Source organism: Coturnix japonica, chromosome 6 (assembly GCF_054131305.1).
Source record: "Coturnix japonica strain WE chromosome 6, WE-NBRP24, whole genome shotgun sequence".
NCBI classification, from domain to species: Eukaryota; Metazoa; Chordata; class Aves; order Galliformes; family Phasianidae; genus Coturnix; species Coturnix japonica.
This window is the reverse complement of record NC_140668.1, coordinates 39,017,731-39,044,949: the sequence shown is the minus strand read 5'-3', so window position 1 is coordinate 39,044,949 and position 27,219 is coordinate 39,017,731. Positions and strand designations below refer to the sequence as shown.

Here is a 27,219-nt window from a genome sequence, read left to right as displayed (position 1 = left end):
GTAAATTACTTCTTCCCGCTACGTGACGTGCACAAATGTCAGAATAATGGGAGAGCCTTAATGAGCTGGGAATGAGGGGCAGGGAGGGGAGCGCGGGGGCCACATTGCAGCCACCTCCCAGGGACATTCCTGCTGCCACCGTGTCCCCAGGGCAGGGCAGACCCTGGCATCCACCTCCTCCTGCTTGGTGCAGCATCCCTGCAAGGCCCAGCCCGCTGCCTGGCACCTGCACACCTTGCACCATCCCCAAAACACCCCATGGGCATCTCCTGCATGGGGTGTCCCCATGTGGCTGTTCCAGCCCAACGTGGCCCAGGATGATGCTCGGGTGATGCTCATGGTGATGGTCAGGATGGTGCTCAAAGGTGATGGTTGGGGTGATGCACAGCAGCGAGATGCCCTGCAGCCCAGCCCTGCCTCCTGCACAGGACCCACCCGCCCGTCCGAGGGCTGCAGACGTGGGGCCAGATGGCAGGCGAGATTACTGCAATTTGATTTTCAGCTAAATCACAAACCTGGATGAGCGAGTGCTGCTCCAGATGCATTATCCTTAATCCCCTGGAAGGGAACCTTTTGAAGGAGATGGTCCCAGGGCCAGCTTGGGAGCAGCTGGGTAATCCCGGCCCGGCTGTGCCGGGGGACACGGTGCACTCCGGATACATGGCGCTGCATCACCGCGCTCACTGCGACCCACATTTGGTGCTGCACAGCCGGGGTGGGAGCAGATGGGGCCAGATGGAGTCCCACCAGGAGCAGGCGGGCACCGGGGCAGGCCAAGCTAAGAGCCTGTCCTGGCTGTCAGCCCTCTGGGGGGAGAAGGGATGGGGTGGAGGTAGCGGGGATGGAGTCAGGATGCCCTGAGCCCGGAGCATCCCTGAGCCGCTCTAAGGGCCAGCACCCAGCACTTGGGGTGTTGGTGCCATAGGGAGCCATTCCCTTTGGCCATCCCCAGATCTATTAACTGGGATGTAGGAATGACTCCTGGCTTGGCAGGAGGAAGAGGAGTGAAGGAGCAGGGTGGCTCAGCTCTGTGGGGTTTGCTGTGCTTGTTCTCCATGCAAGCAGTCCTGGCTTCATGTTTTTGGAGTCCTCACTTTGGCAGTGGCCTTTTCCAACCCCAGGACCCATCCTCCCCTTTGGGAGCAGCAGAATTACAACCACGGGACCAGCACAACTTCTGCAAACAAACCAACCCCTCCAGCGGGGGAATGCAGAGCTCTCGTCCCTCTGCTCCCATAAATACACACCACCCGTCCCTGTGCTGCTGCTGACCCCGATTTCCCATCGCACGGCGCCGGCGGCCGAGGTCACACGGGCTGCAGACGGTCCATCCGTCAACGGGAGACAACACACACAAGCGCTGATCACAGAGCAAATGGAGCCGGGGGACGGTGCCGATCAATGGGCGCATTAACCTGAGCCCACATCCTGCTCCCCTGGGGCTGAAGGCACAACATGGGGAGGAGATGTGTGGTGCTCAGCTTTGGCTGTCCATAAATTTCTGCCTCCTCCAAGGCCATGAATTTCCCATCGCGGTGCCCCCCGGATCGGGGCTCCCCAGGAATGGAGCCACACGTTCCCCCAGCGCCGAAATTTACATTGAACCACAAATTAATTTCATAATTTTTTCCTCTCTAATTATGCCAACATCTGCTGCGGGGCCCAAGCTGTGCACATGCATTTTAATACATCCCTCCCCCACGTCTCTATCTCCCAGCACTGAACTTTTCGGTAATGATCGGCGGGAGGAGGGCTCCTTTCCGCAGGAGGGCAAAGCTGAGCGCAGGGAAGGACTCGCTGTGCTGCAGTTTGGGGGCTGGGGGCTCCATGTTGGGTATGGGGGGCCGGCTCTCCCCCAAGCATGCTCCATCTCAGGGCCATCTATGTCTGTCTGTAGGCTTTTCCTGAAGACCGACCCCACACCAGGACACCTTGGTCCTATTTCCCCCCACCTGCAGCAGGAGGGCAGTGCTGGGGTTGCCACCAGCACCCTTCCATCTGTGTGGTACCCATGGGTGCTGCAGTGTTACGGGATGCTCCCACTCCATGCATGGAACCCATGGGTGCTTCCCCATATTGGGATGCTCCCACTCACGTGCATAGCAGCTAAGGATGCTGTCACATATCGGGATGCTCTCACTCCATGCCTAGAACCCATGGGCTACACTGGGCTGTTCCCACTCCACGCATGGAACCCACAGGTGCTGCCCCACACTTGGGATAACCCCATTCCATGCACACAACCAGTGGGTGCTGTGCTGTGCTCTGCAGCTGGGAAGGCAGCATCACCCCATCAGGATGCAGAGCCCCAAGCTGCCTCCCAGCAAGCAGCACACAGCCAACATCCACATCTCCCATTCCAGGACTGGGATGCCCCATCCCCATCTCTGGGGGCTCCAAGCCCCATAGCACCCAACCCATCCACTGACCCCATCCCACAGCACAGCTCCTCTCCTGCCTGGGGAGGGGAGAAGGAGGGCAGAAAACAAAATGCTGATAGATGGCAAAGCCATTGAAGTGCCGCCGAGTCAACTCTGTATTTTTAACGGCATTTAAATGCTTCCCAAGCAGATTAATAAGGTCTAGGTAATAGCAGAACCAGTCTATATTTATTCTATCTTAAACGCCAGTTTGTCAGGCTGTATTAATATTGATGGCAAGGCTTGGATTGAGGACAGCGAGCGCTGGGACTTGGCTTTATCTCTCCCCACCAGGCTGCCTCAGCCCCTTATCAGGCCGTGCTGCGCAGCAGCTGCCTCTTCAAGGGCTCAGCGCATCCCTCTCCTCCCCCCTCTCCCTCTTTTTAATCAGAGGAGGAGAAGTTGCTGGCTTGATCGTTCCATTTTTATCTCTTTTATTTACTCCATTTTCATGTCTTTCAGTGCATATTTTATTCCCATCAAGGCAGGACCATTGATAGCTTAAGCTGTCCCCCCCACCCCACCCTGGATCCCCCTTCGCTGTGTTGACAGGGAAGGACGAAGGGGAATGATGGGGGAATTGCCCCCCCTGCCCTCCCCTGCTGCCCCTCACTGCTGTGTCCCACTGCCACCAGTGCCCCCAGAGCACCCAGCACTGGTGCTGTGTCACAGCAGGGAAAGCAACACGAGGACATTTGCTCTCAGGTAATGAATGCAACATGATCCCAACCAGTGTGAATGGCACAAGCAGGGGTGTGGTGTGCCATGGGTCCCGCAGGACGTGAGGGTCCATCTTCCTCCTCACCCCATGGCTGCACACTGAGCATCAAAGGGCCCCTCTGCCGGGAAATGGAAATCCTCATTAGCTAATAAAAAGCCCATCGCTCGCTCTGCCTTTAATATAATTAACAGCAGCCAAGACTTCAATTAAGGTTTTATCCAAACTTCAAAATGCCACTCTCGCTCCGTAATTGCACCGGGGCTCCCCAGGCTGTGCCCATGCATGCAGTGAGCTCGTCCCAAGCAAGGAATGTCTGTGTGACTGCTCCTTGGTGGGAGGCAGAGGTGCTGCTCTGACTTCAGTGGGGAAATACACTGGAAGGAGCGCGTGGTGCTGGGAATCGGGCAGCCCTCACAGCTCCAGGTGCCAATGGGGATGGATGGGTGTGAAGGGTGAGGGGCTGGGGATGGCAGAGATGTGTGAGCCCCAGGGATGTGCAGGGATGCAGGATGTGCAGGGACAAGCAGGGATGCAGGGTCCCATGGGGATAAGCAGGAATGCAGGGTGCCCAGGGATGTACAGAGAGGTGCGAGCCCCAGGGACATGCAGGGATGCAGAGTGCACAGAGGCATGCAGGAATTCAAGGTACTACAGGGATGCACAGGAATGCAGGGTGCCCAGAGACACGTAGGGATGCAGGATGCATGAGGACATGTAGGGATGCGGGGTACACAAGGATGCTGAGTGTTGAGGGATGCCCAGGGGTGCCAGGCACTGCGCTGGTGCACTGCACAGCTCATCTCCTGCCCTGCTTGTGGCTGTAGATGAAGGAGAAGCAGCCCCAGGAGATGGCCCCGCAGATGGCAGCGCTGTCAGAGAGACGGGGCTCGTAATCCTCCCCATGGGTCCCATTATCATCTCTATCTGGTGAAAAAACTCTCGTCCTGGATGTGTCTAATCCTAATCGCTCCGTATCGCGCGGGGCCACTTCAGATGGCCAGACGGACAGACCTGCCCCCCGTCCCCACATATCTGCACAGCCACAGCCGGGGTTGGAGGGGGGGAGTGGGGACCCCTCTGCTCCTAATCCCTGCGTGAGGGCTTCATTTAAAAGGGGATTTGCTGCTGATCCCCTCCGCGAGCTGAGCGGTCATTACAGGGGTCAGCATCAGAGCAGGGAGAGCCTTGTTAAAAAATAATAGTGGCATGTTAATTTGGGGTGGGGGGAGGGGTGGGGTAACCCAAGCTTCTGTGTACAGGGCATGAGGATCTGGGGGTACTCACTGAGATGTCCCCATTTGATCCCCTACAAAACCCTTGTGTGCACATTATATGCAGACCTCTCTGTGTGCACATCCATATTTATAGGGGCACACGATGTCCCCGAGGAGCGGGGGCTGCCTGGGGGCTGCTGGGCTGAAACCCGGCAGGGAAATATCCCGCAGCAGGTGCAGCCTGCAATGGGGCTGAGCGGCTGCCAGCCGGCCCCCAGATCCCGACACATCTGTGCTCATCAGTTGGACACCAGATGGGCCCCGGCTCTGTGATTTGGGTTGGAGTGAGGACAGGTCTGGCTGCATCCGGACGGTGGCAGAGCTCAGCCTGGGATGCTCACATGCTGACAGCATCCCCAGTATTCTTAGCCCAGTGTTTTTAGCTTGTTTTGCCAGCTGGAGGCTGGCTCTGGCTCAGGGTGTGGGACAGCTCAGTGCTGCACCACTGAGCCCCTGTGCCATAAAGGTATCCCAACCCCATGCAACCCAATCCTATGCATCTCCACTGTGTGCCTCAACTTGACCAAAACCCCACTCCAGGGCATTACCTTTCATGGGAATTCATGCCATGAGGAGAAAGATGTGCCTTCCTCCAGCCCTGCCCCTGCCCAGCATCCACTCCAGTCCACATCTTCCCCCAGTCCAACATACAGAAAAAGCCATAATGCTAGTACCCATACCCACTCATCCCCATCCTTATCTGCACCTTCACCCTTGTGCTCATCCTCATTTTCATCCTCATCCAGTCCCCATCCTTCCCCATCCCCTTCCCCATCCCCACCTCCATTCCTATCCTTATCCTCATCCTCATCCATGCCATGCCATCCTATCCCATCCCATGCCATCCCATGCCATCCTATCCTCATCTCATCCCTATCCATACCTATCCATTCCCATCCCCAGCCCAATCCCATCCCTATCCCATACCATCCCCATCTCGTTCCTATCCCATCTTATTCCCATCCCCATCTCCATTCCCCTCCTTGTCTCATTCCCATCCCATCCCATCCCCCATCTCCATCCCGTCTCATCCCCATCCCCATCCTCATCCCCATCCCCACAGGTGCCAGCACCACCCTGGGGACACTCAGGGTCAGTCTATTTGGGGCACAGAGACCAGCACCCCTCCTTGCTGCAGCTGCACATCCCCACAGCTCACAACATCGTTTCTTCTCCTCTTCCCCCCCTCCCCTCTCTCTCCCTTTCTGAAAATTGATAATTAACCTTTTGTCCATGCGGCTGTTGTGTTTATTTGGTGCGGGCGGCTGCGGGGCGCTGATATGGAAATCGCAGCCAGCAGCAGCTCCGCGTCCCCTGCGCAATCTGCGGCGCGCACAGCCGCTGGGCAGAGATAAGCAGGTGCTCATTCACAGCCCGCAGCTGCCTGCGAGGGCAGCCCTACCTGATCACTGCAATCTCAGTGAAAAACTACTTGAGGTTGGGCTGCCGTGATGGGAAGGGCCGATAGGCACCGTGCAGCAGCTCCTGGCGCCCAGCTCGCATCCTGCCTCTGCTCCCATCCTCTCCACCGCGCGTCTCACTGCTCCGTCTGCCTCTTATCTCCCTCTCCACATCCCTTTGATTTTTTTATTTTATTTTATTTTATTTTATTTATTCCTTAAAGAATTTGCCTTTGTGTTTCATGTGAACTCCTTTCTCCTCAGTTCTCCCTTTCAGTCCTGGCTCCTTCCTCATCCTCCGCATTTGTGGAGGTGGATTTGGGCATCAGTGGGGATGGAATGGGGCGAGGATGGGATGGGATGGTGTTGGGATGTTGATGGTGTTGGGATGGGGATGGGGATGGGGTTGGGGATGGGGATGGCGATGGGAATGGGATGGGATAGGGTGGGGATGGGGATGGTGTAGGGATGGGTACGTGATGGGGATGGGAATGAGATGGGGATGGGATAAGGATGGGTACTAGCACCCCCCTCCAAAAAATGGCTGCACTGGATGAGCACACACCCACTGCAGTGCCCAAAATGCACAACCCATGGGATGCAGTCACCCCTTTTGTGTTCGGTGGATGTTATTATTTTGCTCATGCGTTACTGCTGTGGCTTCCTCTGACCTTGGTTTCCCACCCAGGGGTGGTCCCATCTTTCCCCCTGTGTCACACAGAAGGGACACTGTGCCACAGCTGCCACTGGGGGTTTCTCGCTTCCTCTCACGCTCTTGCTCTGAGTGTTGGGGTGGGGGGAGCAGCTCCTGCTTCTCCTTTAGCGGGGGGAAGTTTCTGCTCAGCACCAAACATGCAGCTCTGACTCAGAATGAGAGCGCCTGGGAGTGCCGCGATGCCCCACAGGGAGGGCAGGGAACAGGACCCTGGGATCCCCCATGTGGGGCAGACCCTGTGCTCAGGGCTGGGGCATTCCCCGTGCAGCTGCTGGGCAGCTGTGTGCCATTCTCCTGCCAGAGAAAGCCCTGAGCTGCAGGTGATGTGGGGGACATGGGGCTGCAGCTGATGGGGATTTTCCTCACAGGCCCCAGAAGCCTCCAGCTCTGACTCAGAGCCCCAGGGTGCTCCCCAGGACCAACCTCTGCCATGCAACCCCTGTATGTCTTCAGTATGATCCCTGCCATGAGATCCTGAGCATGTTGAGCCTACCTGGCTATGGAGGATATAAAAGGAGATGAGACAAGATCCTGAAACACTGGGGAAAGCCCTCCAGCCCCAGCACTGTGCCTCTCAGCCCCCATGATCTGCTTGCTCCATCTCATCCTGGAGCAGGGGGGACAGAGCTGCCCCAAAGGATGCAGCAGGCATGTGAGTATAGGAATGCATCCCCTGGGTGCTGTGCCCCGTTCAGCCCGGCTGGGTGCTGTCTGGCTGCTTTGTGGTCCTTTGGCCCCGTGCTGGGGTTTCCGTACATCCCCTGCAGCACAGAGCCACGTGCACTGTCCCCTGGGGCCCCCAGCACTGCAATGTCAGCCCTTCCAGCAGAGATGCTGTGATGCATTGACCCCTCTCAGCCCCCTCCCTGCCTGCACCCCCCGTCTCCTCCTGTCCCCCAAAGACTGTGGGTTGGGGGAGCGGAGTGGGAGCCCCGGGAGCCATCTGTGGGAGCCCAGGTGGCCGCCGAGACGCACCATCTGCTGAGCCACCTTCGGGGACCGTGCCGGCGCTGCTGTATTTTTAGGACGTGTTTCCTTCCCTCCCACCTGCAGCCTTTCAGTTTTCTAACAAGTTGTTTCTCTCGCTTGTGGCTGCACTGTCAGAGAGCCCCAGCCCTGGTGCAGGGGGTGGGCTGGGGGTGCATCAGCAAACAAGGGATGTCCCATGTCCACATCATCCCTGTGCAAAGAGCTCAGTGCTTTGCAGGGCTGCAGCGAAGGGGATGAGCCTCTGGGGTTGCAGCATGCTGTGCAGCTCCCATCAATGAGCTCTGCTGCTCCAGCCTGCCATAGTGCACCGTGCATCATCCTGCATTGTGCCAGCCGTGGTGTACCATGCAGCTGCGCATGCCAGGGCTGCATTTGCCAGCTGTGCCATGCTGGCTTGCCAACACCATGCTGCAATTGGACAGCTGTGCAATTGGACGGCTATTCACTGTCTGTGCCATGCTGCATCTTGATGGCAATGCCATGCTGTGCCATGCTGCATCTTGATGGCAATGCCATGCTGTGCCATGCTGCTGCCTGTGCCGAGCTGTAGCGCACTGTCCCCTCTGTGAGGAAGTGAAGCCGGCACGAAGGGGAAGTTGTTGGAAAGTCAGACCGGAATGGCTGATAGGGAAGGCAGTGCTGGGCTTGGTCGCAGATGGTTCCTGTTGGGGAAGGACACGGGTGCAGCTGCCCGGCCTCCCCCCACCCGCCGCATTATCGCTGCCCGGCAGCTGTTCACCTTCCCCCTCGCCATGGGACTCGGTGCTGCTGCCACCGCGGGCCCGGCGGTCACACGAACGGCCGTGGCAGTGGGGCAGGCACCGTACGGGCAGGACGCCCTGCACTGCACTGCACCTCAGTGAGCCCTGCAGCACGCAGCCTGCACAGCGTGGCTCCTACGGTGACACAGAGCTGTGCAGGAGCAGGCTGGCTGTGCCACGCACTGCTGGCACCGCTGTGATGCCCGGAGGCACCACCAGGCTTGAAGGGCAACCATTTGGCAGGACCAGCCCAGGTAAGAGCGAGGTGGATGTGGGGAGATGGGGGCTGTGGCTGACCCACGTGTGTGCGTCATGGTGATGGTGACTCGTCCCGATGCCACCAGACTGGGCAGGGGTGGGTGACCTATGGGGTGTCCCCATGTGGGCTGGTGGCAGTGAGAGGGCATGGCTGAGTCTGCAGCATTGGCAGGAGAAGTGGACCTGCTTGGTGCCAGCCCCGCAAATCAGCTGCAATTTTATCCTGTCTGTGGTATTTGAGCCCTCAGTTTGCCTGGTGATTTCTGTCACTAAGGGGCCATCAGCCCACGTGCTGCTCAGGAGCACATCGTTGCGCTCACACTGTGGCAGTGGCATCAGGCCCGGCCCCGTGGCTCTCCAGGTGCTCCTTACAGCACCAGGACCAGCCGCAGGGTCTGTGGGTCCCCATTTGCTGTGCTCTGCTCCCCCAGCCCCATATCTGGGCACCCGCTGGGCTGTGCCGGGCGCGGGAAGGAAAGCGGCTGCCGGCTGAGTCACCGGCGTTTGTCTGCCCGGAGCGAACAATGCTGGCCCTCTGCCTTGCTTCCCTTTGCTCACCCCTTTTCCTGGCGGCAGCGAGCTCTGCGGCACCGTGCACCGGGCACAGAACCATGCAGCAGGAGCAGCACCGGGCACCATGCATGGAACCATGCACCAAGTGCAACGTAGTGCATCAGGCACAGCACCATGCACTAGGAGCTGAACCATACACTGTGCACAGAACCATGCACCAGGTGCAGCATCATGCACCAAGTGCATCTCTCAATTGAAGCACAGTCCCCCCACATGCCAAGGGCTGTGGCAGCAATGGGGACCACAGGCCCAGTGTAGGGATGGCGCTGCTCGCCCTGCCTTGGCACACACCGGGTGCTGCCTACAGAGCCCCAACACTCAGTGCATCCCAGGGCTGATAACACAAGGCTGACTGGAAGGGTGCAGCGAGAGGAGCCGTGCAGATTGCTGCTGCCTGGCGGAGCTGCCGGTTGGAGGCTTGGCAAGAGAAATGTTTGTTTTGTTGGCCAAATATCTCGGCAAACTTCCTGATTTGCTCGCGGCTCAGCCAGGAGGCGATAGGGCTGCTGGGGCCGTTGCTGCTCCTCACTGCGGCGTCGGCGCGCGGAGCTGTTATCTCGGATGCGCAGCGGGCAGGGAAGAGGTGGGGAAAGGGAAATGAAATACAACAGAGGTGGCACATTTTTTGCTGGTGATAAGGAGCCCTGCTTTTAGCCTGGGAACTTGGAAATGGTGCAGGTGGACAGAGGCCGCTGCAATGTCCATTGCTGCTGCAGTGCAGCTGGACCTTGTAATGCAACTCAGAGCTGTTGGGTGGCTCTGCTGTGAGCATGGCACAGCGCATGGCACAGCATGGTGCTGCTGTGCTGCCCCAGAGAAGACTGCGCTGGACCAACTCTTCCTATGGGTTCTGACTTGATTTTGCAGGGTCCTGACTTGTTGGAAGTACAATACAAACTAATTAAATCCCTACTGTTAATAGGCTGCGGCAGTTTGACAAGCAGAAGAGGGGCTGCCGTGCTGCGGTGGGGCTGAGAGATGGGTCTTAAGGCACAGAGAAGCTGCAAGCACGGCGCCAGCAACTTGGAGGCTCAGTGCACACAGAGGGATGGTGACACATCCCGGACCCCCAGTGCCTGAGCCGTGCTGTGCTCTTTGGTGCAGGACGATAAGCAGGGCCTGGCTTCCATGGGAGCACTCCCAAACAGCAACGAATCTGTCCAGCCCAGCAGCAGGGGAAGGCAGGCACAGCCAGAGCAGAGCCCCATCCCTCAGCAGAGCTGGCGGCAGCCGCTTCCTGCACAGCAGATGTCCCTGCAGCGGATGCAGCTGCGGCGGGCGATAGGCAGCAGGGCGAGCTGCCTCCTCCAGCCACTGGCTGCCCACCAGCCTTTATCTCTCCTGTGCCACCCCTGCCCACTCAGTGCATGGGAAGAGGGGCTCCGGCCCCAACTGCTCAGGGGAGAGCACTGAGGGCTGCAGAGGAGCTCCTGCAATGCGTCCAGGGATGGATTTAGGAACTGAGGTTAAAGCCCACTCGATGCATGCATGCACTGAGGTGGTGGGGCTGTGCATTGCCCAGTGCCTGCTCTGTGCTGCAGGGAAGCACCTGGTGATGCTCAGCCTCACGACGTGCTTAGATCTTTGGAGGCAGCAGATTGGATGGGGGAACCCAGACGGGCAGGCAGACACACAGGGTGACACCGGAAACCTGAGGGCACGGCTGGGTGCCTTCACCCCATATGAGCCCCAGTGTGGGGCATGGGGTGACTCAAGGAGTGGGGAGGGGAAGGCATGAGAAAAGCAGCACTGAGGGCTGCAGTCTGCTCTTGGAGATCCCAAAGCTCTGTCAAAGGGGAACCTTTTTACCTGGGGTTGCTCCTTGTCAGCTCCCCAAGCCCTGTGCAGAAGGACATCCCTCCTCCATCCACACACTGAGCCAGAAATGATGTGTCCTGGTGCTGCCATCACCCATGGCACCACTGGAGCACCACTGCAGGGACGATGCTCGGTGGTGGGAGATGCCACCTCCTTAAACAAAGAGACAACGTGCGCATGCTGAGCCATCAATTGGCAATGGCACAACAGACACAAAGCCCCAGAGTCGTTATAGAAGGTTCCAGTCCCTCTGGAAACCCATAAGGGCTGTGGGGCCCATCCTGCCAGCCCCAGATTTGCAGAGGAAGGATTCCAGTGCTGTGCTGGGACAGATCCTGGCTATCATCCCCTTGCAGGAGCTTATCTGCCAGCCTGGCTGCTTGTTGTGCTGCTCTCCCATTGCTGCAGAGTTTAGGGGGGTGTGGGGATGGCTGGGTCGTCCCCATGTGCCAGCCCATGGGATCCACACATGCCCATGGGAGTGTTGAACTGGGGGGTGGGGGGTGAGGGGGGTACGAAGGGGTTAACGTGGGGAAGTTTGCTCCCTCTCAGCAGTGATTTAAACCAGACCGAAAGGTTCTGTCATCCATCACACTAACAGCCAGATCGTTGTGTTTTAAAGTGTCTGTAATTGCAGCGATGCTGAGAGCAGGAGAGAGATAAAGGCTGAGGAGATGCAGGTGGGGGGGCACAGGGCCCCTCCTCGGTGGGGACGGAGCACCCCAGTAGGTGCTGCTGGACCCACCCATGATGGGTGCAGGGTTTGGGGGCAGAACCCAAAGGCTTCATGCTCCTAATACTGCCTTTATCTCACAGCGACTGCACCACCGCTGTCCCCTCTCTGTGTGTTGGGGGGGGGACAGAGGGTGACATCCATCCCCAGTGATGAGGTGGCCGTGGTCCCTCTGTCCCATCAGCCACGTGCTGGCAGACTGATCATCGGGGTGTTATTAACATTCAGCCGAAGCCCTCGGAATGAAACAGGCTGACACAAATGTTTATTTTCGCAGCGGTGAATTATGACTTCAATAGACCCAAATTACAGGGCGGCGCGCGTCGAATGGAAACGCAGCGGCCTCTGGCACCCAAACGGCACCGGGTGGCACATGAGGCAGCAATTGAGAAGGTGGGGGCTTTTCCCAGGGTTGGAAGGGGGGTGGGATGGGACAGCACAGGGCGGGCTGTGCTTATGGGGGTCACCAGGCAGGCACTTACCTGGGGGTTTCACAGCAAATCCAGCAGCTCATAAGGCATCCCCATGGCCTGCTCCTTGCTCTCCTCCTGCATTGAGCAGTGATAGGAACCAGAGCATCACTGGGGAGCACTTTAGGAATTGCTGGGTGCTCCACCTTGCAAGCACCGTGTGCCCAAACGCACCCATGCTGCTGTATTTGCATGTGCCAGCTGGGGCTGCTGCTGCAACTCAATGTGGTGCAGCGGGAGCTTGGCATGCAGCGGTGATCTGGTGGCCATGCAATGGTCATTTAGTGGCCGTGCAGTGGTTGCAGAGCGGCTGTGCAATAACCCAGCCGTGGCTGCGTGACAGCTGTGCTGTGGCCACACCACAACCACGCAGTGCCCAGGGCAGGGTCTGTGCAGCAGCTGCACAGCTGTTCTGCAGCGTTGGTGCCACGCAGCACCCGGCAGCAGTTGTGCAATGCTGGTGACACTCAGCCTGGCAGCGCTGCCACCATCCCCAGTGCCCGTGCTGTGGGAAGAGGCGAGGATGACTGATGCAAGAAGCAGACAGGCACCGCACGCAGCAACTTGCAGAGGGAGGCAGCTGCCAAGCAGAGCGATTACGCAAAGAGGCAGGGCTTCACTGGCAGGGAAATTAGCAGGGCTTGCGTTACCCGCTGCACAAGGCAGCAACAACATTGTAGTAGGACTTGGAGAAGGAGGGACACCCTTAAGGTTGCCCCCCATTGCAGGTACAGGGCACCCAGCAATGCCCAGCTGTGCATGAAGGCTGTGCTGAGCATTGGGGTAGGCAGGGAGCCCCATACCCCACTTATGTGTCCAGCTGGCCCCAGGGAGCCCAGCCAAGGAGGTGTGGGTTGGGGGCACCCCATGGCCAGGCAGGGGTGGGTGCATGGATTGGGGCTGCACAGATGCTGTGTGTGTGGCTGCTCCTGCTGCAACCTGAGCATCCTTGGGGCAGCGGGGGAAGGAAGCAAAGCAACCCCAACCCCAGCCCCTCACACCCCCCAGCCCTCACATGCCCATTGCCATCCCCCAGCCCCATGCAAACATCTCCCATCGCCATGCAAACCCTCACCCCAACCCCTTGCATCCTCCCAGGACACGTGCAGCCCCCAACCCACACCTCCCCCCGCAGCTTTGCATCCCTTGCAGATCCCTGAACCTTTTACAGACTCCATCTCTCTGCAGCCCCCAAACCTGGGGGCTGGGACGGGCAGGATCCTGTCCCGGATCCCTTCCACCTTTTCATTCCCTACACCCCCCGCATCTCCCCGCGCACCCCCCGCACTCCCCGCTCGGGCTGCGGTGCCGGTGCCGGTGTGGGGCGCCCCATAGCGGCGGCGTTGGCGTTGCCGGGTGTAAGGCAGCGGCGCGGGCGGGAGGCGCTCACTCCGGGGCGGGCGGCGGCGGCTGCGGGCGGCCCATCCCCGCACGGGAGCCCGGCCGCGGGACCCCGTGGCCGCTGCACGGTGCCGGGGGATGGGCCGGAGGGCAGAGCGCAGGGGGCGAAGGGCCCCGAGGATTTGAGCGGTTTCTCCGCTTCCCGACCCGCGTTCCTCCCGCCGTCCGTCCCTCCCACCCCCCTCGCCGGGGGCAGCGCCCCGACCCCCGGGCTGGCGGCTCCCGGAGGTTCCGGGCGCTGGGGGCAGGTGCCGGGGGGAGCCGCCGCCGTCTCGGGGCCGCGCTCCGCCCGCCTCGGCCTTAACGGGGCCGCGGGGCCGCCGGTTCTCCCCGCGGTGTCCGCTTCGGGACGTACCTCCTCGGGACGGTGAGTACCGGGGAGGGGTCGGGGCCGCTCCCGGTGCGCGGGGCTCGGGTGCCGTCGGTGCCGCGGAGCGCTCCCGGATCGCGGCCGGTCTCGGATAAGGGGGACTGGAACGGCGGCGGCGCGGAGCCCGGTGCGGTTCCTCGCCCTGCGGGGCTGCGGGGCGCTCCCCCGGGGCGGGGCGCGGTGCGGGGAGCGCTGCCCGGCCGGCGTCTGCGTTCGGCTCCCGTCGTTTGGCCGCGGGCAGAGCGCAGCCGTGAGCCCCGCACCGCCCCGAGCCGCCCGCACGGCTGCGGGACGCGTTGCTGCCAAACTCGGCGGGCGCGGAGCTCGGTGCCCCGCCGGTGGATGTGGCCGCAGGAAGGTGCTCGGGGTGCGGGGTGGCACCGGGGAACGGCCGCACCGCCCCGCACCGCCCCGACCCCGCGGCCCCGCACCGCTCCCACGAGCCTTTGGCTGCGGGTTTTGGGATGGGCTGTTTTATTTTCGCTCTTAACCGAGGAAAAAAACCAACTTTGCAACTTCCCTTCGGTGTTAACGGAGCCGCCGCCGCTTCATTTTGTTTTCTTAATTTGGGGTCACGTGCGCGTTGACAGTGCCTTTGAATCTGAGCGATGGTTTCGTCTCCAGCTCACAAGGAGCTCCGGAGCTCTTCCCTCCGTTGTTTTCTCTCTGCTCGGAAACAAAGAGAGATTTTGTCTTCTTTTTTCTCCCTTTTCCTCCACCTTTAACTGAAAGGAATATCAATTCCACGCTCCTTTGGCGAGCGACTCGAGGACCGACCGTCGCCGTTCCGCTTCGGGCTCGGAGATGCTGCGGAGCCGTCCCGGATTCGCGCAGCGGGTGCGGAGCAGCAGCGGGGGGCAGCGCTGAGAACCCCGGCAGCCGCAGCCCCGCAGCGCCGCTCGGGTGAGGATCCGCAGCCCCACAGCCCCGAGTTGGGGGTACCGCGATGGTTTGGGTCGAGCAGAGCGTTGGGGGCTGCGATTCCCTCCGGTTCCGTGCCGGGAGAAGCGAGGGGGGTGTTGGGGGCACGTTGTGTTTGGTAAATGTGCGCATAGGGAGGAGGAGGAGGAATGTTTTCCTATGGGGCTGGGTGCTGCCGTGGGGCTGGGTGCCTGTGTGCGATGAGGCCTCGCGTGGGGGTGCAGGGTTTGGTTTGTTGAGGAGTTTGAGGGTGGTGGGTGCAGAAATGCCCCGGTGCTGCGTGCGGAGCTTGGGGAGGGGGTTCGGGGCGCTGGCAGCTCAGGGTGGGCTGTGCTGTGTTGTGCTGTGCGCACCCTTGTTGGCTTCACCGTGGCAATGAGCGGTCAGCTCCGCTCATGCTCACAGCCCCGCAGGGTGCCCCGAGTGCTGTAGGACCCCGGGCGGAGAGCTGCTCCCCGTGGCACAAGAGGGGGGGCAGCCACGGGCACTGATTCAGCCCCTGGCCGGACGGGTGCAGCTGTGGCACAGGCACGATGTGAGCAGCTCATGGCCTGACCCTGCGGGCAGCAATAAGAGCTCAGTGCAAAGCTGGAGTGTCCGCAGCGCTGGGATGGAGGCTGAGCTGCCGGTGCTGCCCCTGGCCGGGTCGGGGCTTATTTTTGGATTTCCTGGAGCTCGTTTGCTGCCTCCCCTCCCAGCCCTCTCGGCCTCCCCAGGGGCAGCCCCACCTTGACGAGCCCGCAGCTTCCCTTCGGAAGATGCTGACCAACGTTTCCAGAAAGCATCCAAAGGATTTCCTGTTTATTTTGCAAAATTCTCATTAATATTTTTCTTTTTCTTTTTTTTCTTTTTTCTCCCCCCTGCTTTTATTGCATTAAATCTCACACGGGTGAAATTGCCTTGACATGGAGCCTGCAGTTAAAGAGACACAAAGAGTTGGAGATGCAGCAGCCTGGAGGTTGTGGGGGTGCTTTGATGGACCCCCCCCTCTCCCCAGATCCATCCCAGTGCTTGTAGGGCCGCTTGTAAGGATGAGGCCACCCTTGAACACTGCAGAAAAGATGGCAGGGAACGCTTTAACACTGTGACCCCACGGTGTGCCCATAGCCATGGCAAAGGGACATGGCCATTGCATGGGGACGTGGCCCCGTGATGTGCCCTTACCCACTGCACTGGGATATGGTCGTTGCACAGGGATGTGGTTTGCAGCCCTGGATGCCTCCCGATCTGGGCAATGCTTTGAAGAGCTCAGCCCCACACGTTCCCATGCTAACCCTGCTGCTGTTTGTTCGTGGTGTTTAGAGAGTCTATTTAATTCCCAGGTGCACAGACAGCTGGGGAACGGCACGGTGGGGTGTGCGTGTATATGTGTGTGTGTATCATCTCCTCCTGCAAACTGCTGGCGGTGGGGCACAGCGCTGGGCAGCGGGGCAGGGTCCATCCTGCGCTCCCCCATCACTTCTGGGTCGGGTCCTCAGCTTGGAGAGAGGCACAGGGACACGGGATCCCGTTCCCAGCTCTCGGTCCCACGCTGAGTCACGCGCTCCGGAGCTCGGTCCCGAGACGCTTTTTCCAGGCAAAAGCTGAAACGCACAAAATGTTCGACTTGTAAAATATGTAGCGTGAGAAAATAGCCTTTTCTGCTCTCCTCCTCGCCGCCGCTCCCCCTGCCCCATCTGCTCGCTTGGAACGCCGCCCGCAGCCCGGGGGGGGGGAGTGGAGTATAAAGGGGGGGGAGCCGCCAGAGCGATGCAGCTGACGGCACGGGGGTCACCCGGTGATCAGCGCCGCGCCGGGGAGCGGTGCCACCCCGCATCCATCACGGCTGCGTCGGGTCCGCGGGGATGATGCGCGGTTAAAGCGTCCTCCTTCCTCCCTGCGTGTGTCTGCGGGCGTCTCTCCCCCCTCTGGGTGCGTTGCGGGGGGGTGCGGCCGTTCCCAGGGCATAAAGGGGGGGGGGGTTGAAGCGGGGCGTCACGGGGAGGCCATGGGAAATACCCTACGAGGAACCCGGGAGGGAGCCGAAATCCCCGGAGCTGGCGACGAGCCATTGTTTTCACCAGCCACCTTAATCCATCATTATCTGGGCATATTTCGGATCTTTGCCAAGAGCAAGGTGGGAAGGGGGGGGCTGCGAGCATGCTTTCCCTATTCCCCTGCCATCCTTTTTGCTGCCTGTGTGTAATTAACAGAGTAATTAAAAACAGGATGAGTTAATTGGTATTCATTTATGTGGCAGATGTTTTTAATTGAGATACGAAACAATTTACCTGTTTACATAAACAATAGCAAATGAAGGCTTGTAAAACAGAGAGGGCTTTTTCTTGTGGGGTTGGGGATTTTTTTTTCCCTTCTTAGTTCTTTTTTAAGGCAAATCAGAGTGTCCTCCATCCCCCCTCCTCTCTCCCACTGTGCTGGCTGGGAGCTGTGGTTGGATTGGTTTGGGTTGGATTGGTTTGGGTTGAAGGCGCATTGCCCAGGTACTGTGGGCATCCAGGCTGGGGGCTGCCCTGGGGGTATCTCACTTTCAATCTGCCAGCAGTTCACCCTCCTCACCCTGCCACTGTTCTGTGCCCCCATTGCCTGTCTGTAGAACCCTTTTAGATATAGGATGGCTCTTTGGTCAGCAGCATCCTTCCAGCACCATGATGCTCTATGTCCTCACTGGTGTCACCCCCGTGGTCATGGTATCCCCAGGGTGGGGCCTTTCCTTGTGCTGGGGCTGTGTCCTAGGGCTGGTGGCAGCACTAGGGAAGGTTTGGCTTGGTGAGCATCCCTATGAGTATCTTCATGAGCATCCCAATGGGCACAGCCATGAGCATTCCATGGACATCCCTATGGGCATCCCAATGAGCATCGCCATAGCCTCAGTGGTGTGACCCCAGCTGCTCCCTGAGCTGCTTCCTGGGATGTGATACTCGGCCCTCCCATAACCATTTTCTGCCCCAGGAAGGCAGCAGGGTGGCTGTGCCCCCATTCCCCCACGTGTGTTCCCCCGACCCCTGCCCGGTCGCACACGTGGAGCTGCCGCCGGCGCAGCGCTGCCCTAACGCACTCCAGATGGAGCAGCTCCGGCCCTCGCAGTCCTATCTGGGAGTTGTTCTTGGCCCCCGTGGCACCAGCAGCTGAGCAGCAGGAATGCTTTCCTTTGTTTGGGAGGCAGCCTGGCTTCAGGAGACGTCGCCTCCAGCATCTGGATTTCATTTGTGGCCATTTGGAGAGCATGAAAGATGCTGTTCTTTTAATTCCCTTTTAACCCCTTCATCACCGAGAGCTCTCTGGTCCAGCTCCGTGCCGGAGGATGCAGAAGGGGTGCAACCACCCCATGTGCTGTGCAGCCCCTATGGGTACAAGCCCTGCTGTCCTTGTCCCCAACTGCCCCATTGAGCAGAGGGACAGCTGTACCACATGGTGCCTGCAGTGGTGGCACAGCCATCACCCCATGGGGACCATGCCCAGCCCAGCGTGCTGGGGGTTAAACCCTGTGGTGTGACAAATGGGGTTTGGGGGCGCGGGGGTCCGGCATCCCATTCCCAAGGGGGAGGCAGGGCGGGGTGTGGCGGCGGAGAAAAGACTAATCCTTTTATTTTTATATTATTACTTATTCATCTGGGCTGCGCTGAGCCTAATGGAAACCAGATGTAGGAAAACAGACACAGCCCCGAGCGGCTGGGACAAATTACCCCAAAGGAAAAAAAAAAAAAAAAAAAAAAAAGGAGAAGGAAAAGAAAAAAAGAATAATAAAATGGGGGGGAAAAAATTCCAGCGGAGGTTGAGTGGAGCTGGGCAAACATTGCCACGTTTGGGGGCTGAGCGTGAGCACTGAATGTGACCCCTGAGAGGGACAGAGGGACACGTGGCTGACAGCAGGGTGCTGTCACTTGGGGGGCAGTGGGGGGCAAAGAGTGGGGTGTATAGAGGGAAAGGCAGCGTTCTGCTGTGGGGACAGCCACCCAGCATGGCTTTGGGCATCCCTGGGCTCTAGCACTGAGAGGTGCCTCATTTTGGGGCCATCTCTTGCTGCCGTGCCCGCATGGCGGTGTTTGGACTGCGAACACAGCAGGAAAAATTTATGGCTTGGAGAGGAGGGGGGAGAAAAGGAAAGAAACCACACGCCCAGACACGGCGGTTCCGCGGGTGTTTGTTCAGCTTCGTGGAAACTCTCCTCCCGGTGGGGAGTGTGGAACAGCCGTGTTGGCGCCGCCATTCTCCGGTGTGGGGACAGGGCTGGATGGGGGCAGGGCTGGATGGGCACCCGGTGCCAGATGGGTGCTGCTGGGTTCGGTGCCATCTCCAGGGCTGCCCCTTGAGTCCCCCATCTCACCCCGTTTGCCCTCAGGGCTGGGTGCTGCTCTGCTGTTGGATGCACCACGTGCCCGCATTGTGCACAAGGTGCCGTGCCCCACACTCCCACCCCACTTTAGTCCTGGAGTTGCCTCAGAAAGGCCCGTGGTCCCCATTGTGCCAAACCCACCCAGGTGCCACTCACCACCTGCCCTGTCCCCGCAGACCCCGCCGCTCTGCGGGCCGCCACCATGCCTGACTCGCCAGCTGACATCAAGACGCAGCCCAGGTCCACGCCACCCAACATGCCGCCGCCGCCACCCGCCGTCACGCAGGGAACCACACGTCACCCCTCCTTCACACCCAGCACCAGTGAGTATGGGGATGGGCATGGGGATGGTGGCAAAGTTGGGCTTGCACCATGCTGGGGGTGTTTGTAGTTGGGGGGACCCCGGCCACACCAGTGCTCTGTGCGCTCATTGCAGGGCTCACATTTGGGTTGGTCCCAACACTGATGTTGCAGCTCTGGGATACAGATAGGCAGCTCAGGTAGGCAGGGGACAAGGCAGTCCCTGCCACCAGCACTGCTGTGGCTTGCTGAGGTCTCTCTGTAAGCACACGCATGCCTGTGCCTCCTTCTTGCATAGAAACCCCATCAGGGATGAAACAGCCCCAAAATGATGCCCCAGCCCCAGCCCTGCTCCCCGCTGTGCCCGGCTGTGGTCCCAACCAGATGGAAATCAGATTGCGCCCGTCTGCGCTCTGATGGGTTTTGCTTTTTAATCTCAGCCCTTCCACTGTGGGCATCCCCATCCCATTGGTGTGGGCACCCTGCTACTGCCCCGGCCCTGCTTTGGGGCTGTGTTTTGGCTTGTTCTGACCCTCATGGAAGTTTTGCAAGGGACCCAATGGGGCAGTGGAGCACTCACTGTGTTCCAATGGGACACACGGAGCTGTGCCCGTGGTGCTGTGCCCAAACCCGGGTCCCACCCCGGGCTGAGAGCTGCCCCTCTGCTCTCTCATCACAGCGTGTTTTATTTTGCTTGCAGATCGAGACGCTGTCCCTCCGACGTTTCTTCCTCGCGGCCGTTTTCATGGTTGCTTGAAATGGTCGATGGTCTGTCTCTGTAAGTAAAGTGAAGCACACGCTCTCATGAGAGACCCGAGATGCAGCGCTGCCCCCGGCCCCTCTCCTTGCCCCCATCCCAAAGATGCACACCCCATCCCCATGCCGGCTGAGGGACATTTGTGGCAGCTAACTTAGGATCGCACCTGTCATGGGAATAAAAGCAGTTGTGGCCACAGGGTTATTTTAGGCCCCTCTTTAGTGTGGCATGGCACCGCAAGGTCAGTGCATGTGTGGGGCATGGCCGTGCTGCTCAGCACTGTGGGATGGGAGTGGGGCACCGGGTGCTGCCCCCAACCCAATGCTCTGTGACCCAAAGGGACCCCATCCCCATGGTACCCACAGGATTCTCAGGCCTCCCCATCCCTCACCTCTCCATTCCTCTCCTCTCGCAGTGATGAACGGCAGCAGCCACTCACCCACTGCCATCAATGGGGCCCCGTCCACCCCCAATGGGTTCAGCAACGGGCCGGCCACCTCCTCCAGCGCCTCGCTGTCCACCCACCAGCTCCCACCTGCCTGTGGAGCCCGACAGCTCAGCAAGCTCAAGCGCTTCCTCACCACCCTGCAGCAGTTTGGCAATGACATCTCACCTGAGATTGGGGAGCGGGTGCGCACCCTCGTCCTGGGGCTCGTGGTATGTGCATGGGGAGCAGCATGGGATGCCCCAGCCCTGGGTCTGTCTGGGATGGAGATGATGGGTGGTGATGATGCTCAATCTTTAGTGTTAGGTTAGATGTTAGGAGACACGGGCTAAAAAGAAAAGCTGTGTGTGCCCCATGCTTGGGAGAGCCCAAGGCCAGCTTGGATGGGACTTTGGGCATCCTGATCTGGTGGGTGCAACTGCGTCCATGGCAGGGAGCTGGAACTGGATGTTCTCTAAGTTCCCATCCAACCCAGCACAACCCAACCCATTCTATCATTCTATGGCTCCCTGATCTTTAAGATCCATTCCAAACCAATCATTATGGCTCTATGATCTGTTTGGTCTCTTCTAACCCAACTCAATATATCCTATCATTCTGTGGCTCCATGATCTTTAAGGTCCTTCCAACCTGACCTTTTCTGTGGCTCTATGATCTTAAAGGACCCTTCCAATCCAACCCATTCCATATCTCTGTGATCCGACACAACCCATTCCACATGTCAATGATCTTTAAGGACCCTTCCAATCCAATCCACTCCATATCTCTGTGATCCAACACAACCCATCCCATGGCTCAATGAACTTTAAGGACCTTCCCGATCCAAACCAACCCATCCTGTGGTCCATGATTCTACAGTATGGTTAAATGGCAAGAAGGAGCCCCTTGGGGTTGCAGTGCCTTAAGTTCTGGATAAACAGAGGCACCTTGCAGGTTCTGAATAGCAGAGGGTTCCCCTGGGGCAGCACAGGGGGGCACAGGGCTGGGGCTGAGTGGGTGCTGTCCCCACAGAACTCCACGCTGACCATCGAGGAGTTCCACGCCAAGCTGCAGGAGGCCACCAACTTCCCACTGCGGCCCTTCGTCATCCCCTTCCTGAAGGTGAGTGTCCCGTCTGTCCCTCCCGTGGGGCTGTCCACAGTAACGCATGGGGCGTGGATTGTCTGCAAACCATTTGTAGTTCATTTCAAAATCCCCTTTTTGGACATTTTCTTTCCTTATTTTTTTTTCCCGCTGTGGAGGGATTCGCCCACTGCTGCCAGATATTCTGGCCCTGTAAGCTGGGAAATGCTGAACCTGTGCCTCCTCCCCACTTATGAACCCTTTGCTGCCCTTAAACAAGGCTGCCTGTGGGGGGACAGCAGAGCATCCCCAAGGCCAGCACCCTGCTCCCAGCTGCTCCCACCCTGTGCTCCAGCTGCTTCCCATTAGGCTCTAAGTGCAAGCAGCCGGGCGCGGCGTGCTTCCCAGACTCTGGATTTTTTGGTTGGTTGGTTGGTTGTTTTTTTTTTCGGGGTTGTTCCCCCAGCCAGGGAAAAGGGCGGTGTGTGTCTCTGCCTCGCGTTAACGTGTCGGACAGATGGGGGTTTGGCTGTGGATCAGCTGCCTGAAGAGAAAAGCAGAGCTGGCAGCCGGAGCACCTGGCTTACATGTGTTCCTGCTGCTCCACCGCTGCTGCTCTCAGAGCTATGAGGATGGATGGGGGCGGCTGCTTTTGGGGCAGCTTTTGTGGAGCTATGATGAGGTCTGGACTCTCGCTTCTCCTCCCTTCAGGCAAATCTGCCCCTGCTGCAGCGTGAGCTGCTGCATTGCGCCCGCATGGCCAAGCAGAGCCCGGCGCAGTACCTGGCACAGCACGAGCAGCTGCTGCTGGATGCCAACGCCTCCTCACCCATCGACTCCTCCGAGCTGCTCCTGGAGGTCAGTGAGAGTGGCAAGAGGAGGACGCCAGACAGGTGAGGATGTGGTTTGTAAGGATGCATCCATGGGTGGCATGCGGTCATGGGTGCCAATGGGGTTCACAGTTCTGGATGAGGTAGTCTGGGATAGGATGCATGGCTTGGGATGGAGGTGCATGAACTGGGGTCTGGTGCTCAGTCCAGAGTGAGGTTGCGTGGTTTGTATGTGCTGCAATGATCCAAAATGTGAGTGTGAGATCTGAGAGGTGGAGCACAGTCCAGAATGGAGATATGCACCCTGTCCCTGGCTGCATGTCCACGATGTGGTGCACAGTCTGAGATGAGAATGTGCAGTCTGGAATGGGGGATGTCTTCTGGGATGTGAAGCATGGTCTGGGATCCAGTGCACAGTCTGCAGTGGGGTGCATGGCCTGAGAAGGGGTGTGTGGTTTGCAGGCCAGAATGGGTGTGGGGGAACACAGTGAAGGGTGGGGTGGCATGTAGTCAGGGGTGCAAAATGGCTACACGTGTGTGGGGTTGCACACAGATGCTTGGAGACCCCACGGGGACCCCATGGGAACCAACATCCTCTCCCTCCCACCCCCCAGGACCAAAGAGAACGGTTTGGACCGCGACCCCCTGCACCCCGAGCACCTCAGCAAGCGGCCATGCACCATGAGCCCGGCACAGCGCTATAGCCCCAGCAATGGGCTGAGCCACCCCCCCAACGGGCTGCCACATCCCCCCGGCCCTCCACCCCAGCACTACCGCCTGGAGGACATGGCCATGGCACACCACTACCGCGACGCCTACCGCCACGCCGACCCCCGTGAGCGTCCACGGCCTGGTGAGCTCAGCTCCCTGCTTTGGGTGGACTGGGCACAGTGTGGGGCTGGGAGGGATGCAGAGCTGACCCCCCCTCATGTATGGCTTGCAGCGGTGCATGGGGCACGCCAGGAGGAGGTGATTGACCACCGGCTCACCGACAGGGAGTGGGCAGAGGAGTGGAAGCACCTCAACAACGTATGTAGGACCCCCTGCCCACCCCCAGCTCCCACCGTGTCCCCCCTATGGCCTTTTTCCCCAGGCACCCTTGGCTCCCATGGCCCAAACCCCACCCCTGCACCCAGCATCGCAGCCCCCCAGCCCCACTGTTCCACCCCTTGCAGCTGCTAAACTGCATCATGGACATGGTGGAGAAGACGCGGCGGTCGCTGACGGTGCTGCGGCGGTGCCAGGAGGCTGATCGTGAGGAGCTCAACCACTGGATCCGCCGCTACAGCGACGCCGAGGACATGAAGAAAGGCAGCCCCCCCTCCGCCCGCCCCCACAACAGCTCCTCCAGCTCCGAAGCACCCCAGTTAGGTATTGGCCTGGGGGGCTGCACCCTCCCTGGGGTGCTCGTGCCATTCCCCCAGCACAGGGTTGGTATGGATGGGGTGGCTTCTTGCTAACGTGTCCCCCCCTGGTGTTGCTCCTTTGTAGATGTGCATCGGGATTTTGCACCACGGCCGCTCTCAGGGTACATGCCTGAGGAGATCTGGAGGAAGGCTGGTGAGTGTGGTCCCTCTGCATCCCCTCCTCGTGCCCATGGGGCCTGTAGGAGCCGGGAGCCCCCCAGATGCCCATCTCCCCTGCCACGCTGCCCACCTCCCTTCCAGAAGAAGCTGTGAACGAGGTGAAGCGACAGGCCATGTCCGAGCTGCAGAAAGCTGTGTCGGATGCTGAGCGCAAAGCCCACGAGCTGATCACCACTGAGCGCGCCAAGATGGAGCGGGCGCTGGCTGAGGCCAAGCGGCAGGCGTCCGAGGATGCCCTGACAGTCATCAACCAGCAGGAGGACTCCAGTGAGGTGGGATGGGATGAAGCATGTGGGACCCACATCTGTGCGTGCCAAGGGCACCCTGGGGTGGTGGCAGCAGTGCTGTCAGGATGGGAAGGAAAGGGGATTTGGGGAGAAGGGGGCAGAGTTCAGGGTTAGGGTTTGTGTTCCTATATGAGGGTCTGCAGTGCAGGACTGGGGCACAAGGATGGGATTCATAATCCAGGATAGGATTTGTGGTGTGGGATGGGGAGAATGGTCCAGAATGGATGTATGATGCAGAATGAGGGTGCACAGGAATGGGATGGGAGTCCAGGAATGGGATGATGCTTGGTCTGGGATCAGGAAGCACAGTTGGATGGGGTGCGTGGTCCAGGATATGGTGCTCAGTCTGAGATGAGGATGCATGGTCAAGAGTGCGGGTGCATGGTGCAGGGTGTATGGTTTGGGATGTGGGATGTGATGAAGGACCAGGGAACAGCCTTCAGGATGGAGTGCACGGTTCAAGATGGGGTGCGTGGTCTAAGACTGTGGGAATTCAGTCAGGGATGCAGTGTGTGATCCAGGATAGGGTTCATGGTCCAGGATGAGGTGCGTGGCCTAGGACTTAGTGCACAGTTCAGAGGGAGGTTGCATGGTTTGGAGTGTGAAGTGCAGCTGGGAACGGAGATGCACAATCTGTGCTGTGGTTCGTGGTCCAGGAATGCAGTGCATGGTGCAGGACCAGGGAGCACAGCCTGGGGTGGGTGTGTGGTCTGGGCTGGGTCAGCTGCCCCCTGTCCCCCAGCACTGAGTTTTACCACCTCTGTCCCCTCAGAGCTGCTGGAACTGCGGGCGCAAAGCGAGCGAGACCTGCAGCGGCTGCAACACCGCCCGCTACTGCGGCTCCTTCTGCCAGCACAAGGATTGGGAGAAGCACCACCATGTCTGCGGGCAGACTCTGCAGGGGCTGCCGGCCCCCTCCGCCCCCACAGCTGTGGGGCAGCCCGAGGCGGTGCCCCCCATGGCCAGCAGCCCCAGCGATGCGGGCTCAGCGGGCGCATCCCGTGCCGGCACGCCAGGCACCCCGGCCCCATTGGAGAGCGCGTCGCGCTGAGCGCAGACTGACACCCATCGCAGCCCTCCGCTCCCATACTGGGTGACCTCTGAACCGACCTCGAGCTCTCAGATAATCCTCACGGATCCTCAAACTGGGCTTTACGTGGAGTTAAGGCAAATACTCATCGTTCTCTGTTCTCTCTCCGGTCTTTGTTTTTTGGCTTTTTTTGGTTGATTGGTGACTTTTTTATTGGTGGTTTGTTGGTTTTTTTTTTTCCCTGCTGTCCTTTGGGCCATCGCTGTTCTTTGCTACCCGCTGGGTTTTGGCCTATTTTTTTTGTTTATATCCATTTTTCTTTTCTGGATGAGGAGTTCGCTCGCAGGAAGAGGAAGAAGGCTTTGTTTCTTCATCTTCACCTATTTTTGTGCATTTTTTTTTCCTTCTTTTTTTTTTTTTTTTTGTAAAAAAAAAGAAATAAAAATAAAATAAAAATGAAACCGTCGGACTCTTTGGCTTTAAGAAATTATAAAAAAAAAGGAAAAAAAAAAAAAAAAGGAAAATCCCAAAAATCAGACACCGCCGAGCCCAATGGAAGCTCACCTGTAACTACCTTGCTAGCTAAGCCAAGAACAGACCAGACCCACCTCTGCTCCAAAGGAAACCCAAAAACCAGACAGATCCAAACGTCTCTCCACTGCCAAAGTTCGTTCCGTTCCGTTGCCGCCTGCTCCGATGCTGCCCCGTCCGCACGAGGCCGGATGGCCGCACCAGGGGTTGGAAGAGTTTCTGTTACCGTAAAGCAAAAAAAAACAAAAGGATCTTTGGGGGTTTGTTTGGTTGGTTTTTGTTCTTTTTTTTTTTAAGAAAATGAGAAAACAAAAAGCAAAAAAAAAATCATATAAGAGATAAAAGAAATACAACCCACTAACAAAACAAAGATGCAGCGCTCCCCGTGTGGCCCTAGGGACGTGAGCAGGGACGCGGTGCAGCCCTACCTCTGCCCAACGTTGGAGATGGGAATGGCACAAGGGATGGACCCGGCCGTGCCCAACCCGCTCCCTACATTGGATGTTTTTGGGGTTTAATGCAACGATTTCCAGGAGGGAAGGAGAAAAAAAAGAAGAAAGCAGCACCTCCCCCAGGAGGCGGACAAAGAGCTGGGGGTGATTTTGTGTATCTGGCAGCATTGTACAAAGCGCGGTGAGGACGGAGTGCAATACGGGAAGTGAGCGGCTCCGGGAGGAGGGACCCAGTGCTGCACCTCGACGGGAATGTAAATAGCGTCTGCACAGGTCCAAAAAGTATCGTAATGATGGTGATGGTGATGAGAAGAGACATTTGCCAAATAAAGGATGATGATCCACATGGGAGGATGTGGCGCGTAGGAGCTTAGGCTGAACCGCAAGCAGGAGTCATGTGCTCAATAGGAGCTTTAGTTTTCTGGATTTGCAAAAACCCATCCTGTGTGTTTTCTGTAGGCAGGGGACAAGGAGGGGGTCGGGCTGCTCTGGTTGTGGTGCTGAGGGGCTGGCTGGGCCGTGCCATGGTGTGCCATGCCGTAATATGATGTGCCACGGTGTGCCGTGGTATCCCATGGCATGGTGTGTCATGATGTGCTATGAGGTGCCGTGTCATGGTGTGCCACTGTGTGCCGTGGGATCCCATACCATAGCGTGTCATGTGCTGTGGTGTGCCATGGTGTGCCATGCCATTATGTGCCATGCCATGCCATGGTGTGCCGTGTATGCCATGTCATGCTGTGGTGTGCTGTGCCATGGTGAGCCATGCTGTGGATGCCAC

At 58.8% G+C, this 27,219-nt stretch overlaps 1 protein-coding gene across 8 annotated transcripts; it reads left to right on the top strand.

The window, feature by feature from the left end:
* Positions 1–8,221: 8,221 nt before the first annotated feature.
* On the top strand, positions 8,222–26,278 carry CBFA2T3 (CBFA2/RUNX1 partner transcriptional co-repressor 3). Of its 8 annotated transcripts, XM_015874402.3 has the most exons (13): positions 13,773–13,901; positions 14,637–14,807; positions 19,335–19,481; positions 20,159–20,236; positions 20,631–20,872; positions 21,672–21,761; positions 22,434–22,615; positions 23,167–23,405; positions 23,496–23,581; positions 23,728–23,923; positions 24,044–24,112; positions 24,220–24,410; positions 25,198–26,278. In XM_015874402.3, the coding sequence occupies exons 3-13, from the start codon at positions 19,361–19,363 to the stop codon at positions 25,474–25,476; spliced, it is 1,773 nt and encodes a 590-aa protein (XP_015729888.2). In that variant the 5' UTR covers positions 13,773–13,901; positions 14,637–14,807; positions 19,335–19,360; the 3' UTR covers positions 25,477–26,278. The 8 variants fall into 8 exon arrangements, with proteins under 8 accessions (XP_015729884.2, XP_015729885.2, XP_015729886.2 ...); XM_015874398.3 differs by lacking the exons at positions 13,773–13,901; positions 14,637–14,807 and adding an exon at positions 8,222–8,535; XM_015874399.3 differs by lacking the exons at positions 13,773–13,901; positions 14,637–14,807 and adding an exon at positions 8,277–8,535 and having other exon boundaries at positions 24,223–24,410.
* The last annotated feature ends 941 nt before the right edge of the window (positions 26,279–27,219 follow it).

What these genes read in the sequence shown, in the direction of transcription:
- CBFA2T3 (XM_015874398.3), top strand. Translation starts at nt 8,481, where the DNA reads ATGCCCGGAGGCACCACCAGGCTTGAAGGGCAACCATTTGGCAGGACC. An exon ending in AGTGGAAGCACCTCAACAAC is followed by an intron (nt 23,582 to 23,727) that starts GTATGTAGGACC and finishes CACCCCTTGCAG; the next exon opens with CTGCTAAACTGCATCATGGA. An exon ending in CTCCGAAGCACCCCAGTTAG is followed by an intron (nt 23,924 to 24,043) that starts GTATTGGCCTGG and finishes GCTCCTTTGTAG; the next exon opens with ATGTGCATCGGGATTTTGCA.